Consider the following 16,414-nt stretch of genomic DNA (forward strand, 5'->3'; position numbering starts at 1 on the left):
GCTTTATTATGGTTTAAGTAATTCTGAATAAGTACTTTGAAGTTTTCTGTTTTAATCCTGATGTGGTAACTTGTATAAACAAGGGCCCTTTGAGGTCTTCAGGAATTTTTAAGAATGTAGAGAATCCCAAGTCCAGTAGTTAGAGGGGTGCTACTGTTTTTTTTTTTTTCCCTAGCTATTGCCCATATTAATACTTTGGTTTTTGGTTAAAATGATAATTATAAACCATACTCTCACACGTCCATCCACATATATTCTTAGAGTATACACTCATGTATAACATTGCAGAAAGGTTTAGTTGAAAACAGATTGCTGCATTCCTCTTGGTATTTTTACTTATAACTAAAAGTATATATTACTTTCCAAATCTGTTATGCTGTGACCCTGTGTAAGTTGTAGTTATTAGCTTGGAAGATTAGGTAACTTAGAACACGGTGATTGGCTGTACCATAAAAGTAACTTAGAAGAGTTCATCTCTGCAAAGCACAGTGACCTAAATCAGATATGTGCTCACTGTCCCTGGAATCTTCAAGGGACTTACTGTGTTACATCATCAAAAACAAGGCATTTCTGTATTACTATGGAAAGATTTCGTCTGGAGAAGAAGTTACCTGTATGTACCTAATTATGATCTTGTCTTTTATTTACAAACAAATTTGAATCAGAGTTTAATAGTGAAGCTTAAAGAAATGTCAGGCTTATTAGCACTGGCTTAGAATAGTATCATCCTCTGTGTCCTTGGGTGTGGAAGTCATCTGTTGAAGAGTAATTCCTTGTGTAAAGTTAAAAATGTTTGTAGCATCTTTATTCTTCTATAAAACTAACTCTTTGGTTAGTTAATATTACTTGAATGAGTCTTTAAAAATTATTTGGTTAAAATATTAGGAAAGAAATCACTTTATCTTAATGGTTAAGTGTGTTTTGAAGCTAAAGTGTTTGGTAACTGAAATTACTCCATATGGTTAATCATAATTTATGGGAGGCATTACTTTATACTATAGTCATATGTCTTATATAATGGAAAAATTAATTTGTGACGGGGATCGCTGATGGCTGTTTTAATGGATTTTTGTAAACCTCAGGGTATCAAAAGGATATTAGACTAGATTTACAGTATATTTTAAAGGAATCTTTTAACATCTTTTTTCCCTAATACTTTGCCTTTGGCATGTTAAGTGTTGTTTTTGATTGACTAACAAAAATATAAATTGTGGATTTTGCTTTTTCAGGCAAGATAAATAACTATGAGAGGAATTAGTAAAATATCTTATGAAGGCATAAATCTGTTTCTAACAAAACTAGATTTGATTTTGCTGGAGTTTGCATGTTGAATTGAATTTTGATTTTATAATGTGTTGATGCTGGGTTTTTAAATTTATGAACTAGGTTTTGTTTTTTTGTTTTTTTTGAGACAAGGTCTCGTTCTGTTGCCCAGGCTAGAGTGCAGTGGCACTCTGTGTGCTCACTGCAACCTCCACTACCTGGGTTTAAGCCAAGTAACTGGAATTAAAGGCATGCTCTACTGCATTCAGCTAATTTTTGTGTTTTTAGTAGAGACAGGGTTTTGCCATGTTGGCGGGGCTGGTCTTGAACTCCTGACCTCAAGGGATCTGCCTGCTTCGGCCTCCCAAAGGCTGCCCTCCAGCCTGGGCGACAGAATGAGACTCTGTCTCCAAAAAAAAAAAAAAAAATTTAGTTATGCAAGTTACACATGTAAACATTCTTATTGAAAACCAAAACGATAACAATAAATTAATATTCTAACTTGGCTTCCATTCAAACCCAGTTCCCTTTCCAGAAACGAGGAGTTAAGAATTTGGTGTGGATCCCATCAAGCCTTTTCTGCTGCTTTTTACTTACTACAAATAAATACATATGAAAACATGTCTATGGAAATAAAATTTTGGTTTAGTCTTGTAAATATTTTTAACATAAATTTGATCTTATTCACACAATGTGCTTTTGCACTAAACGAATATCTTTGAGACTTTTTCTTACCAGGACATACAGATCTACTTCCATTTTTTTTGGATCTGGTTTCTCAAACTGTTTCCTAGCACTCCTTGGTTTGAGATTGTGTCCTTACTATTGGCACACATTTTTGTTTCATTTTTTTAAATATTGGAAACAATGCCTCAATGAAAATGAAAGTCCAGAGAAGTTGAACTTTCTCTTGCCCAAGACTTCACAGACAGTATGTAGTGGGAGCAGCCTGTGTAGACCATGAGATGATGTGCTCTTTTTTTTTTTTTTTTTTTTTAAACATGTCGTGTTTGGTACATGTGGGAGCATTTATCTATGATAGATATTTAGAGGTCAAAGGGTATGTGTATTTTAAATAAGTATAGTAAATAATATATTTATAAGTATTGTGAGATTATATAACTTAAGCTGTTTTTGAGTCCTTTTTGTTGTTATTTGAAGGTGAGAGTTAATTGTTTTGCTTCATATCCTGGCAGTTGTGCAACCTAAATGAAAGTTTGGAATGGGAGCAGTTAATCCCTTTTAGAATAGGCAGTATGCTACCTCTCAGGATACAACTTCTGTGCCTTTTTACTTAGGAGAGCTTATCTTTTGTACCTGTGCATGTTCAGAGACTAAATGACATGAAGTCATTGGAACATGTAGCTAAAGATTTTAGAATATGACTTGGTTGATGGATGGAAATTATTATTCATTCTTGCACTTTTGGGGTTTGGTTTGGTTTCCTACTTTGGCTTTTCCTTGTTGCTGAGGAAGTGAATGCTGTAAAGAGACTTGATTAATTTGTCTGTCTCGTTTTTTTATTAAAAAATTTTTTTTTTCTTTCTCGAGACGGAGTCTTGCTTTGTCTCCCAGGCTGGGATGCAGTGAAGTGATCTTGGCTGACTGCAACTTCTGCCTCCTGGGTTCAAGCGATTCTCCTGCCTCAGCCTCCTGAGTAGCTGGGGTTATAGGCGCCTGCCACCACGCCTGGCTAATTTTTTCGGTTTTAGTAGGGATGGGGTTTTGCCACATTGGCCAGGCTGGTGTCGAACTCCTGACCTCTGGTGATCCACCAACCTCGGCCTCCCAAAGTATTGGGATTACAGATGTGAGCCACCGCCCCTAGCCTTAGGTTTCTTTTTAATTAAAAATTGTATTAGATAAATGGAGATGGGGTTCTTGCCATGTTGTCCAGGCTGATCTCAAACTTCTGGACTCAAGTGATACTCCTACTTCAGCCTCCCAAAGTATTGGGATTTCAGGTGTGAACCACCACACCCAGCCCATCTTCTTAGTCCATTGTTTGAAATTGTCTCATGGTCTACATGGCCTGCTCCCACTCCTTTAAATATGGAACTATAGCAAGTCATTTAATATCTGTTACGTATATTAAATTGAAGAATCATTCAGAGTCGTATACACGTATCTCCTGATATCCAAATGTATTTGATTTACAGTTTGGATATCTAGCCTTTAGAAAGTAAATTTGGATATCAAAAGATCTGCATTTTCTTAATATACTGTGTCCTGTTCTGAGTTTTGGGTAAGTAAGTAGTGGTAGTTTGGATAGCAAGGAATTTATTTAAAAATTTAATCAAATAGTTCAGTTCCTGAGTTTACTTACTGAGAATTTGGACACTGAGGGTTTCCATAGCAGCAACAGTTGTATCTCAGTTTACTTTGTATACATTGTGAAAAAGTGTGAAAGTGCCTGGCCAGCTCTGGTAGAGGTCAGCAAGGGTTTCCCTGCATAGCTCCAGTAGCCCCTTGCTGAGCATGGGTCCAGAGCAAGCTGTAGCTGGTCCGGCTAGAAACCAGGACTAGATTTTGTATTTGTTATTCTCTCTCTAGCAGTGGCATGGAGTCTTGTGCATAGTAAGTTAATAATAAGTAGTTAATGATGATTAGAATGTCCTTTTGAAAGTGATTGCAAGTTAAGAGGGGAAGTTAAAGCTAAAATTTTATCCTTTTAAAAATAGCCTCTACAACATTTTATAATAAATATGTTTAGTCTTTTTGTTGAACTGAAAAGAGAACAAAATTATGAAGGTGGGATTTCCACAACTGAAGCTAGAATTTCCCTAGAGGTTAAATTTTGGCATGAATTTTACTTTAGGGGAAAAGAAAAAGTTCTTTTAACTTTTGTTAGCTCTTGATTAATCAGTTAAAGTGGTACTACATGTTGAGTCTGCTCATTTTTGACAATTTTATGTTTGGCCATAATTCAATCCAGTATAACTGTTTCCTGTTATTTAGGAGACTTAAGAGCAAAGATCAAGAAAGAAAGCGTTCCATGTTGACATCTAAGGATTCCCCTCACATCACATTTTCTTTAATCTCTGACCCTGGAAGGTCTGTCTTTTGAGGATGAAATGAATATATTACCAGTTATTTAGTATTTGCATGGAAAACCATTTAAAAATCTTTGCCATTTCACTTCTTACTATGGGACTTTTGAATGGTCTTCTGTGGATTTAAAAAGCCTATAAACATAATTTTAAAAGAATGCAGTTAGCTATAATGAGTTCAATTATTTGAGAGAAAGCAATCTGTTTTATATTTTGTTGCCATTTCAAAGGATGCATATAATAGGTCCTCAATAGATTGTTATCTCATGAGTCAATGAGAATGATTTGTTTTTAGGGTCCTGATGAAGAAGCTGTTGTGGATCTTGGCAAAACTAGCTCAACTGTGAACACCAAGTTTGAAAAAGAAGAACTAGAAAGTAAGTTGATTTAAAATAGCTTACTTTGCTTAGCAGGATAAATTACTAATTAATGTTTGTAAGTATTGTTTTAAGTTTTACCTAGTATTTGTTGAGTTTTGTTGTTGTTGTTGTAAGGTAAAGCATACATTTAGAAGAGTGCCACTTGAAAGTATTGGCAAAAGATAGAGTTCAGAATGCTTTTCAAAATTTACTGATGGTTATCATTAATTACCTTAACTTGGAAAACTGAAAGGACACAGTCACAAAATTAGTTAACGCTTTTATTTTTTTCATTTCTAGCAGGCTGAATAATTTGTGTTATGAGTACACTAGAGTGCCAGACTAATAAACGACAGTTATCATTTGTTGTCATCTCAGCATTCATTTTATAGGTGTTACATTAGCCTTTAAAAATGTTGCAGTAACCTCTGCATAGAGTTGTAGAGTGACTGAGTTACTTGCCCATCTTTCTTCCTTAGACAGGAGGAAGTCCTGGCAAATGGTTTCTTTTCTTTTGAAAGTAATTTTAGATTTACACAGTAGCTGCAAAGAAAGCACATAGTTCCTCCCTACACTTCACCCAGTTTCTACTAATGTTTACATTTTGCATAGCCATCATACATTTGTGTAAATGAAGAAATTAACATTGGTTAATTACTAATTAGAATCTGACTAATTACTAGGTTACTGTTAAACCACAGATTTTATTTAGGCTTCACTAGTTTTTCCACTAATGGCCTTTTTCTGTTCTAGGATTCAGTTGATCCAGTTTAGGATCTGTAACAGTACATTTAGTTACAGGTCTCCTCAGTCTCCTAATCTATACCAGTTTCTCATTCTTTTTTTGTTTTTAATGACCTTGACACTTTTGAAGAGTAGTGGTTAGATATTTTGTACAGTGTTTCTCAGTTTGGATTTACTATGATGTTATGGCATGAATAGGTGGAGGTTATGGAAATTTGGGAAGCATACTACAGAAGTAACGTTCCCTTTTCAGTGCACCGTATCTGTGTGTGATATCAACATGACTTACTATTGATGATGTTAACCATGAACACATGGTTGAGGTGGTGTTCATGGCAAATATTTTGATAGACATTTTTGGGGGATGTTTTTAGGAACTATATCCTTAAGTTAAACTCTTTTGTGAGAGCTAGTACTATATTGAGTTATTAATTGTTTATTTAAAAAAAGAGAAACAAAGTTTCATTTATGTTGTAAATGTTTTCATTTATATTGTAAGATTTTTTTTTTTTAAACTCTAAAAGATTTTTTTTTTTTAACTCTAAAAATTGGCTGTAAGAGTCTAGGCTTGTTCGGGTTTCCAAAAAGAACCTCAGTTATCTAGAAGCTTATTGTTAGATCCTATGAATTATAGGAGTTAGGGAGGTTAAAATTTTTAGCAGTAATTTTACTAATTCAAATGTACAGTAATATATTTAATGTTTAATCTCAACCCTCACCTATACATAACCTGGATGTTCCTTCGCTTCCTTTGGTTATCACAGACACTAAGCTCTGCATACTTTGTGCACATCTATAAGTTTGGTATCAAGTTTGAGGGATAGATTAAGTTTATCTAAGAGAGTTTGAGTAAATACAGTCTTGATAGAATAAAGTAAGGGCAGAAGAAAAAGGAAAGAAAAAGGAAAAAATTGCAACAGGACACTAGAGGCAATTGTAAAAGAAGAAAGCACAATAAACCTTAATCTGCCAATCTTTGGATTCTACTGTGTTTTTATTTATTTTATCTAGTCTTTCTAAACTGCACACTCATAGCATTTATTTTTATCTTGGTGCATTGGGGCTTCTGTGCCAAGACCCATTAGTACTAATTGGAAGAACAACTTTGTAATTCCCAGTGCAGTGATGGGAATTTGACTCTTTAAGTTCCACTTTTCTTTATGTTCTGAAGGAAATAGTTTCATTAAAATAAAATTGAGTTTTGTTATATTTATTTCTTATTACTTTTTAATTGAGATTCACATAATATAAAATTGACCATTTTAAAGTATACAATTTTTTTCATGTGTTCACTATATTATGCAACCAATACCACTGTCTAATTCTCAAAACATATCTATAATTCCAAAAAGAAACCCTGTATAATTAGCTTTTACATTTGGAATTTTTGTTTTGTGGTAGCTGAGATTTAATTCCGTAGACATTTATCGAGTACTTACCATGTGCTAGGCTGAGTACTGGAAGATGTTTAAACAAATCATTTTAGTTCAATATGTTTTGTTACGTTGTCCCTCTTTTAATTTAAAAGGTGATTATTTATGAGATTAATATATTGGCAGCTGAAATAAGATGTCAGAGTGTCACATTTTTCAGCCTTACCTGGGGACATGAGTGTCGGGCGACTCAAATTTTATACTGCTCTGTGCCTGTCTGAAAAATGGCATGAAATCTCGATAAGTATTGATTTTGTGGTTACAAGTAAATGTTAGTGAGTCAGCAACTTTGCAAATATGGAATCCCATGAATAAGGAGGATCAACTGTACTTTCAAATCACATATAAAGATGGCAGTCCTAAGTTTCTTGAAGTACTTATTTTCTGACCATCTTACAGAATTTTTTAGGAAAAGAATGTCATTAATCATTTGTATTTCAGCCTATTAACCTTTTAAATTGTGTACATAGTTGCAGATTAGTTGACCTTATACTTCACATCCCTCTTCACTGAACCCTCATTTGATATTTGACATAGTGCTCCTAGCTCTGTGGTTTTCCTGATTCAGTTTCATCTAGTGGGTAAAAGCAGAGACTGCCTTTCATAACTATTTTGTTGTTATACTGCAAAGTTAGGATAATGCAATATCAGTGGTAGCTTTTTCTAGTTTAAAAGCGTACGATAACTTTACTTACTGCTTTTTTATCTAAATTGACAGTTTCTCCCCTTTATTTGGATTATTTACATTTAGTGTGGCTCTCAGTAATTTGAACTTTATTTTTATTTTGGTCTTTATTGATTTTTTTTAAAACTAAAAAGTAAATAAATATTTGTAAATATTTATATATTTATTATAAAATATTTAATTGTTATTAAAATGTATGTGTTAAGGACCTCTACTAACCAACTATGGTTGGCCATAAATGTAGATGGAATAAATATATGTCTACATAGTATGATTTCAGGTGGGCTAAGCTCTTCCTTCTTAAGATATCTTTTTAAGCCGGGCGCGGTGGCTCACGCCTGTAATCCCAGCACTTTGGGAGGCTGAGGAGGGCGGATCATGAGATCAGAAGTTCAAGACCAGCCTGACCAACATGGTGAAACCCTGTCTTTACTAAAAATACAAAAACAAACAAACAAAAAAAAGATGTCTTTTTAGATGTGCAAATACTTACATAAGTGATTTGTAGATTTAGTGTAATCATCTGTCAGTGATACTAGCCCTGGGCATAATATTCTGTGTAGTGCTTTGTAAAATTAGAGAAATAACTGGAGACCACCATTGTTAATTACTTGAACTTATATTCTTTATCAGAGTAGATTTTGGAGTACTTTTGTATATATCACTTTTTTCTCTTTTGGAAAGCTAGTAATATGTTTTTGAACCTTTTAATAGGTCATAGAGCTGTATATATTGGTGTTCACGTCCCATTTAGTAAAGAGAGTCGTCGGCGTCATAGGCATCGCGGACACAAACATCACCACCGGAGAAGAAAAGATAAAGAATCAGATAAAGAAGATGGACGGGAATCTCCTTCTTACGGTAAGAGAAAACAGTTCTTCTTTAACAGTTTAAAGTTCCTATTTTCCTGGAAAGTATTTTCTTTTAATTGAATATTTTCTTTTAAAAATTGTGTGTACAGTAATGTAGTCACATTGTATACATTGGGGAATACCAATTGAAGTAAGAATTTTTTTTATATATAAGAAAAATCTTTATAGGTCAAGATCTCTTTGGTATAAATGAAAAAAATAAAGGACTTTGTTTTCTTCATTGTATCCCATCCTTGGAATTGTAAAAGTTATGCCTAGTCACTTAGGCTCAAATTTAGTAGTGTTTCATTTTCTTTCCTCTACTGTATATTTAATTACTTACATATGCAATGGATAGACATTGGGAATGCTGAGGCTGTCATGGAAGTGATTAAAGTTTTTTTCCTTTTTCTTTTTTTTTTGAGATGGAGTCTTGCTCTGTCACCCAGGCTAGGCGGGAGTGCAGTGGTGACGATCTCTGCTCACTGCAACGTCTACCTCCAGGGTTTAAGCGATTCTTGCGCCTCAGCCTTCCAAGTAGCTGGGATTACAGGCACACACCACCATGCCTGGCTAATTTTTATATTTTTGGTAGAGATGGGGTTTCACCATGTTGGCCAGACTGGTCTTGAATTCCTGACCTCAAGTGATCCACTTGCCTCAGCTTCCCAAAGTGCTGGGATTACAGGTGTGAGCCACCATGTCTGGCTGTTTTTTTCCTTCTTACACCACAGTTTTGGCCAGAAGATTTTATCCACTAGGCTGGATTACTTGGTTTTCTGTGCAAAAAAGAGTATTCTTATTGGATAATATTAGTTCTATAAAAGGACAGGGTTTTTTTGTTTGTTACTTGAAAGCAGAGAAATTAGTGGTACCAATAGAAATCAGAAAGAAAAACAGGGACAAGACTGTTATCTGATGATAAGCATAGATAGCCATGTTTTAAGTGGCCCTGAGAGTGGGAAAGGAGAGAGCCAAAAAAAAAAAAAAAGCTGTAAAACCTGAGGAGGATTCTTAGACATTATAATTAGTTGGCATACAGGGCATTATTAGTATAAGGCCATCTGTACATCCTGGGTCCTAATGTGTGCTTTCTAGCAAAGAAAGCTATGTGAGCCACATCCTATAGGCACTCGCATGCTACGACATCCTATAGGCACTCACGTGCTACGCTATAAGAAAGTTTTTGTGAAAAGGCAAAGAAAAAAATTACTATGTATAATATAGTTACTGCATGAACATAGGAAAGAAAATGCTGATGGCATAGTAAAATCTAAGGTGCAAATTATGTGTCTAAACATTCTATTAAGCCCTAGACAAATGGTCTTATATTTAACCATCTTAGTATTTTTAATATATAACCATCTTAGCATTTTAAAAATACAGATGTTAAATTCATTTTATAGATCAGGAAACTTCAGCCCAGCAAGACTGACAGGAATCTATTAAACTCTACTAGGCCGGGCTCAGTGGCTCATGCTTGTAATCCCAGTACTTTGGGAGGCTGAGGCGGGTGGATCACGAGGTCAGGAGTTCAAGACCTGCCTGGCCAACATGGTGAAACCTCGTCTCTACTAAAAATACAAAAAAGAAAAAGTTAGCTGGGCATGGTGGTGGGCACCTGTAATCCCAGATATTCGGGAGGCTGAGGCAGAGAATTGCTTGAACCTGGGAGGCAGAGGTTGTAGTGAGCAGAGATCGTGCCACTGCACTCTAGCCTGGGTGACAGAGTGAGACTCCGTTTCAAAAAAAACCAAGAAACTCTACTAAGAGATACTGATGACCTAGTAAATCTAGTAAATATAATACTAAGTGGTCATGTAGCTAGCAAAGGAAAAACAAACACCGAATTTAGAAAGGGTCACTAGTGAACTTTTTTTGATGATACTAAGTAATTTAGAGGTAAAAAATACTTAAACAGTAAAAAACTGTGCTATACATTGCAGCCATTCAGTTTAGGATATCCTGGGTTCTTCTGTGAGTGAATGGATCAGTATGCTTCTCTTATTCATACTGAGTTAAAAAGGCACACAGTATTTTTATGGACAGAAATGTTGTTACTTAACTCTTAGATATGTTCACCTAAGTATGTGGTTTGATGTTTTAAACTAGGATATGGGATTAAAAGTGTAAGTATAGGGGCTTTAAAAATAGATTATAATGAATAAAATATTTGACTTTTCAAAGGAATAACTATTCCTAGAAAAGATTTATGTCCCTGAAGTTTTTAACTACCAATTTGTATCCGAGAAAGTGCTAAAAATGAAGTCTTTTCGTTTCGGCTGTCTAAAGGGATTACACAGGACTTTGCTTCTAAACAGGATGGAATAACAGGGATTAAATTTTCCCCCATTTTATTTTAATAATTATTCCTATTTGGGGGCTGTTTTCCACTGCATTTTCCTTTAGCTTTATTGAGATACAATTAACAAATAAAATTTGTATACATTTAAGATGTACAGTATTATTTATATATATATGCACACATATACATTGTTAAATGGTTATCACAATCAAGTTAATTAACACATCCTTAACCTCATATAGTTGCCTTTTACTGTGTATAGTGAGAACACACACAACTAAAGTCTACTCTCTTAGCAAATTTCAAGGGTACAATACATTTTTTTCTTTTCTTTTTTTTTTGAGACTGAGCCTTTCTCTTTCGCCCAGGCTGGAGTGCGGTGGTGCTATCATAGCTCACTGCAACCTCCGCCTCCCAGGTTCAGGCGATTCTCCTGCCTCAGCCTCCCAAGTAGCTGGGATTACAGGTGCCATCCACCACGCATGGCTAATTTTTTTGGTTTTTTTTTGTAATTTTAGTGGAGACAGGATTTCACCATGTTGGTCAGGCTGACCTCAAGTGATCCGCCTGCCTCAGCCTCCCAAAGTGCTGGGATTACAGGCGTGAGCCACTGTGCTCCGCCATTACAATATTATTAACTATAGTCATCATGTTGTACATTGTTAGATCCCCAGAATTCATTTTTCTAATAACTGAAAGTTTGTAACTGCCATGCCATTTAAAGTAGTTGGAAAACCAGATAAAATGTATGAAACAGTAGTTTTAAGACATTGTACAAAAAGCAGCACAGGACTTTGATTTCTGAGAAGGGAGAAGCAAGTGAGAGAATACCTATGATGACCTGAGCTTATTGCCCAGAGACAGTTTCCAGGCCACAGCACAGGGAGGGGAACCCAAACAGAGCCTAGAGTTGAGAAGCATAGATTGGAATTTGGGGAGGTCAAAGAGGCTAGAATTTGAGGTGTACAGTTCAAGAGAGCAGAGAATACTCAAGAGTTCCAAAGAGCTGAAGAAGGATCCTTTTGAGTGTTTGGCTGATCACTGGTCTAGCCATGTGTGAGAAGAAACTTACCTGTGGCCTGGGAAAAACCTACCAGAAAATAATAGTAGGCTAAGCAGTTTCTGTACTTTCACACAAGACTGTGAATAGTTTGTGTTCCTTTCAGCCACAGTGGAAAGACTTTGACATATACAGGGTATTGGATAGAGTTCTCAGGAGGCTCTGGCCTTAGTAGTGTCTAGATTAGTTTTACACTAAAGACTGCAGTGAATCTGCTTTAAAAATTCTTAAAGGCAGGTCTTGAAAGAATTAAGTTTAACTGTATGCCAAGGCAAAGTATTACACTACTAAAAGAAGGAAGATAAAATCTGTCACCTGACCATGTTAAATTCCCAGTATCTGGAATCCAAAAATTATCAGGGATATAAAGAAGCAGGAAAGTATGAGCCAAAACCAGGAGAAAAATAAATTAATAAGACAGATCCAGAAATGGCAGAGTTGATTGAATTAGAAAACAAGAATGTTAAAGCAACTAGAATAAATATGCTCAAAAGGATAGAGAAGAATATGATTGTGTTAAAGAGAGCTATTGAAAATAGGAGGAAGCCCCAAATGGAAATTCTAGAGAGGAAAAAATACAATATCTGAAATGGAAAACACTGGATAGGATTAACTGAAGATTTGCTACAGCAGGAAAAAAAAGTAATCAGTAGTTTTGAAGACAGTGATGGCAACTATCCAAAATGAAACACAGGGAATGAACTGACTGAAAAAGAATGAAGGGAGCATCAGTAACCTGTGGGACAATATCATGTAGTCTAACATGTATGACTGGAATCCCAGAAAGGAAGGTATCAGAAAAGATACTTGAAAAAATTATAGTTGGAGAATTTTCAAACTTAATGAAAACATTGAACTCATAGATCCAAGGAGCTGAACAAAATCCAAGAAGAAACATAAAGAAAACATATAATGGCTCATAAGAATTAGATAGCCAGAATCAGAATGTAGTAAGCCTGAATGTGTATGCATATAACAACAGGTGCAGAATACATGATAAAATTGGAAATAGATCAATCCACAATTAGAGTTGGAGATTTTAGCTCTCCTCTCTAACAGAATAAACAAACAGAATATTAATAAGGATATGGAAGACCTGAATAACACTGCCCAACCAGATTGATACTGACATTTATAAAACACTTCACCCAAGGACAGCAGAATACATCCTCTACAAGTGCAAATGGAATATTTACCAAGATCATATTCTAGTCCATAAAAAAAGTCTCAGTATAATTTAAAAAAAGTGAAAGTATGTTCTCTGATTACAATAGAATTAAATTAGAAATGTCATCAAGAAGAATTCCTAGGTATTTGGAAATTGAAGAAAATACTTCTTAGTAATCATGGGTTAAAGAAATAATCACAACAGAAATTAGAAAATATTTTGAACTCATTGAAAATGAAAATAGTATAGGCAGGTAACTGAGATAGATTTTTGCCAAGTAAGGACAGTTCTGATATGTACACGATTTATACATGGTACTGTGCACAGTGAGGACTGTCTAATATTCAGATTTGTTAGATGTAACTAAAGCAGTACTTTAGAGAAAAATTTGTGGCATTTAATCCTCATATTAGAACAGAAGAAAAGTTGAAATCAGTGACTTAAACTTCTAGCCTAAGAAACTAAGGAAAAAAAACAGGGCAAATTGTAAGGAGAAGATGGGAAACAAAATTGAAGGAGAATGAATAAAGTAAAAATCAGAAAAAAACAATAGCAGACCTCAATCAGAGCTAAATCTGGTATGTTGAAAAAAGATTATTAAAATTGATAACTCTAAAGCCAGATTGATCAGAGGACAAAAAGCCCCCACAAATGACCAGTATTAGAAAATTTCAGTATACATCCCGCAGAAATTAGAAAACTAATTAGAGGGCTGGTTGCGGTGGCTCACACCTGTAATTCCACCACTTTGAGAGGCCGAAGCGGACGGATCACTTGAGGTTAGGAGTTTGAGACCAGCCTGGCCAACATGGTGACCACGTCTCTACTAAAAATAAAAAATCAGCCGGGAGTGTTGGCACGCGCCTGTAGTCCCAGCTACTGGAAGGCTGAGACAGAAGAATCGCTTGAACCTGGGAGGCGCAGGTTGCAGTGACCTGAGATCTTACCACTGCACTCCAGCCTGGGTGACAGAGGGAAACTCCACCTCAAAAAAAGAAAGAAAGAAAAAATGTCCAGAGCGGTGGCTAATGCCTGTAATCATAGTGAGACAGCCAAGTAAAAACGGCTTCCAAGACAATCTGCGAGCACTGGAAAGATGGGGTGCAGCAGTGAAAAGTTTGCGCCATTTGCAGAGGGAAACAGCCTGGCCCCTCCTGTTCCTGGATAGTAATCAGGAATTCAGTTGGTGAGGAGGACAGCCTGTTAGCAGGACTCCTTTCAAAGTGTCTACATGCCTGATCTTTCCCTGCCATATGACAAGAACCCGGTTTTGTCTACAACACCAGCACTTTGGGAGGCCAGGGCAGGCGGATTGCTTGAGCTCAGGGGTTTGAGACCAGCCTGGGCAACACAGTGAAACCCTGGTTTCTACCAAAAACACAGAAATTAGCCAGGCGTGCCTGTTATCCCAGCTGAGGCACGAGAATCGCTTGAACCCAAGAGGCAGAAGCTAGTGAGCTGAACTTGCGCCTCTGCACTCCATCCTGGGGGTGAGACGCAGTCTAAAAAAAATAAAATAAAATAAAAAAAAAAGTGAGCTGTAGTTTTTGACGTCACGTTTTTATGTTTTCGGAAGGATAAAACCCATTTGGGAGTTGTTTATATGAATATAAGGTATAGAGGGATACATAGGTTAGTCTGTATTTCAACAAAGATCATGTTTCTTTAAAGATATACAAGGTCTATTCAATATAATATTTAATATAAAAGATAACTGATATAATTCATTAAGGGTGAAATATTAGGGACATTTTAGTCCATTCTTCAAAACTACAATCAGTGCTGAGAGTGGTGGCTCACGCTTGTAATCCCAGAACTTTGGGAGGCCGAAGCAGGTGGATCTCCTGAGATCAGGAGTTCAAGAACAGCCTGGCCAATGTGGTGAAGCCCTGTCTCTACTAAAAATAATTAGCCAAGTATGATGGCACATGCCTGTAAACCCCGCTACTCGGGAGGCTGAGGCAGGAGAATCGCTTGAACCTGGGAGGCGGAGATTGCAGTAAGCTGAGATCGTGTCACTGCACTCCAGCCTGGGTGACAGAGTGAGATTCCCTCTCAAAAAAAAAAAAAAAAAAAAAACTAATAAGAAATATTATGGATGGCTTTGTGGCAACTAAATTGATAATTTAGATGAAATGGGCAAGTTCCTCTAAGAATATAAACTACCAAGCAGAAATGCATTAAAGAAGCCAGACATGTTGACGCACGCGTGTAATTTCAACACTGGGAGACTGAGGCAGGAGGATTGCTTGAAGCCAGGAGTTCAAGACCAGCCTAGGCAGCAAAGCAAAACCCTGTCACAACAAAAAATAAAAAATTACCTGAGTGTGGTGATGTGCATCTCCCCAGCTGCTGGGGAGGCTGAGGTGGATTGATCCCTTTAGCCCAGGAGTTTTGAGGCCACAGTGAGCTATATTTGTGTGACTGCACTCCAGCCTGGGCAACAGATACCATCTTTTAAAAAAAATAAGTAAATAAAAAAAGGAAGAAATGGATTAAAGACATTAAATTTGTGGTCTAAAACTTTCTGACAATGAAAATTTACTCTCAGATGGCATCAAGGATGAAATAAAACAAACTTAAGGAAGAAATAATAGAGACTTTGCTGGAAAATTTAAGAGGAGGGAACACGTCTCAATTTTGTTAATGAATCCAGCATTACCCTGATAGCAAAACTAATCAGGGATATTACAGGAAAAATACAGCTATGGACAAAATATTTTTGCGCATATGGATTAGAAAATCCCCAACAAAATTACAACATTTGCATCCAGCAATGTTTAAAAAGGATAATACATCATGGGAGTGGTAGGCTGAGTAATGGACTGCAAGATATTCATCTCCTAAACCCTTGAACCTGTGAATGTTACCTTATATGGCAAAGAGGACTTTGCACATGTGATTAGGTTAATTGTTTTTGTTATAAATTTTTTTGAGACGGAGTCTCGCTCTTATTACCCAGGCTGGAGTGCGATGATGCGATCTTGGCTCACTGCAACCTCTGCCTCTCGGGTTCAATCGATTCTCCTGCCTCAGCCTCCCAAGTAGCTAGGATTACAGGCCTGCGCCATTATGGCTGGCTAATTTTTGTATTTTTAGTAGAGACAGGGTTTCACCATGTTGGCCGGGCTGATCTCAAATTCCCGATCTCAGGTGGTTCACCCACCTTGGCCTCCCAAAGTGGCTGGGATTACAGGTGTGAGCCACCATATCTGGCCTAATTTTTTTTTATTTGTTTTTGTTTTTATTTTTGAGATGGAGTCTTGCTGTATCACCTAGGCTGGAGTACAGTGGCATGATCATGGCTCATTGCAGCCTCTGCCTCCTGGGTTCAAGTGATACTTCTGCCTCAGCCTCCTGAGTAGCTGGGATTACAGGTGCATACCACCATGCCCGGCTAATTTTTGTATTTTTCGTAGAGATGGGTTTTCACCATGTTGGCTAGGCCTGTCTGGAACTCCTGACCTGAGGTGATCCACCTGCCTCGGCCTCCTAA

General features: G+C 36.5%; 1 protein-coding gene across 5 annotated transcripts in view; it reads left to right on the top strand.

Moving 5' to 3' along the window:
• The first annotated feature begins 515 nt into the window (after positions 1-515).
• Positions 516-16,414, top strand: part of SLC4A7 (solute carrier family 4, sodium bicarbonate cotransporter, member 7) — an 82,210-nt gene continuing 66,311 nt past the window's right edge. For 2 of the 5 annotated variants that reach the window (XM_011956219.1, XM_011956224.1), the window contains exons 1-3: positions 516-613; positions 4,609-4,690; positions 8,249-8,395. In XM_011956219.1, the coding sequence (XP_011811609.1) occupies positions 581-613; positions 4,609-4,690; positions 8,249-8,395 (262 nt within the window). In that variant the 5' untranslated portion in view covers positions 516-580. Of the gene's footprint in view, positions 614-4,607; positions 4,691-8,248; positions 8,396-16,414 lie in introns of those variants that run through there. The other 3 variants (XM_011956220.1, XM_011956222.1, XM_011956221.1) reach the window with 2 other exon arrangements.

Source organism: Colobus angolensis, unplaced genomic scaffold (assembly GCF_000951035.1).
Source record: "Colobus angolensis palliatus isolate OR3802 unplaced genomic scaffold, Cang.pa_1.0 Scaffold411, whole genome shotgun sequence".
Lineage (NCBI taxonomy): Eukaryota > Metazoa > Chordata > Mammalia > Primates > Cercopithecidae > Colobus > Colobus angolensis.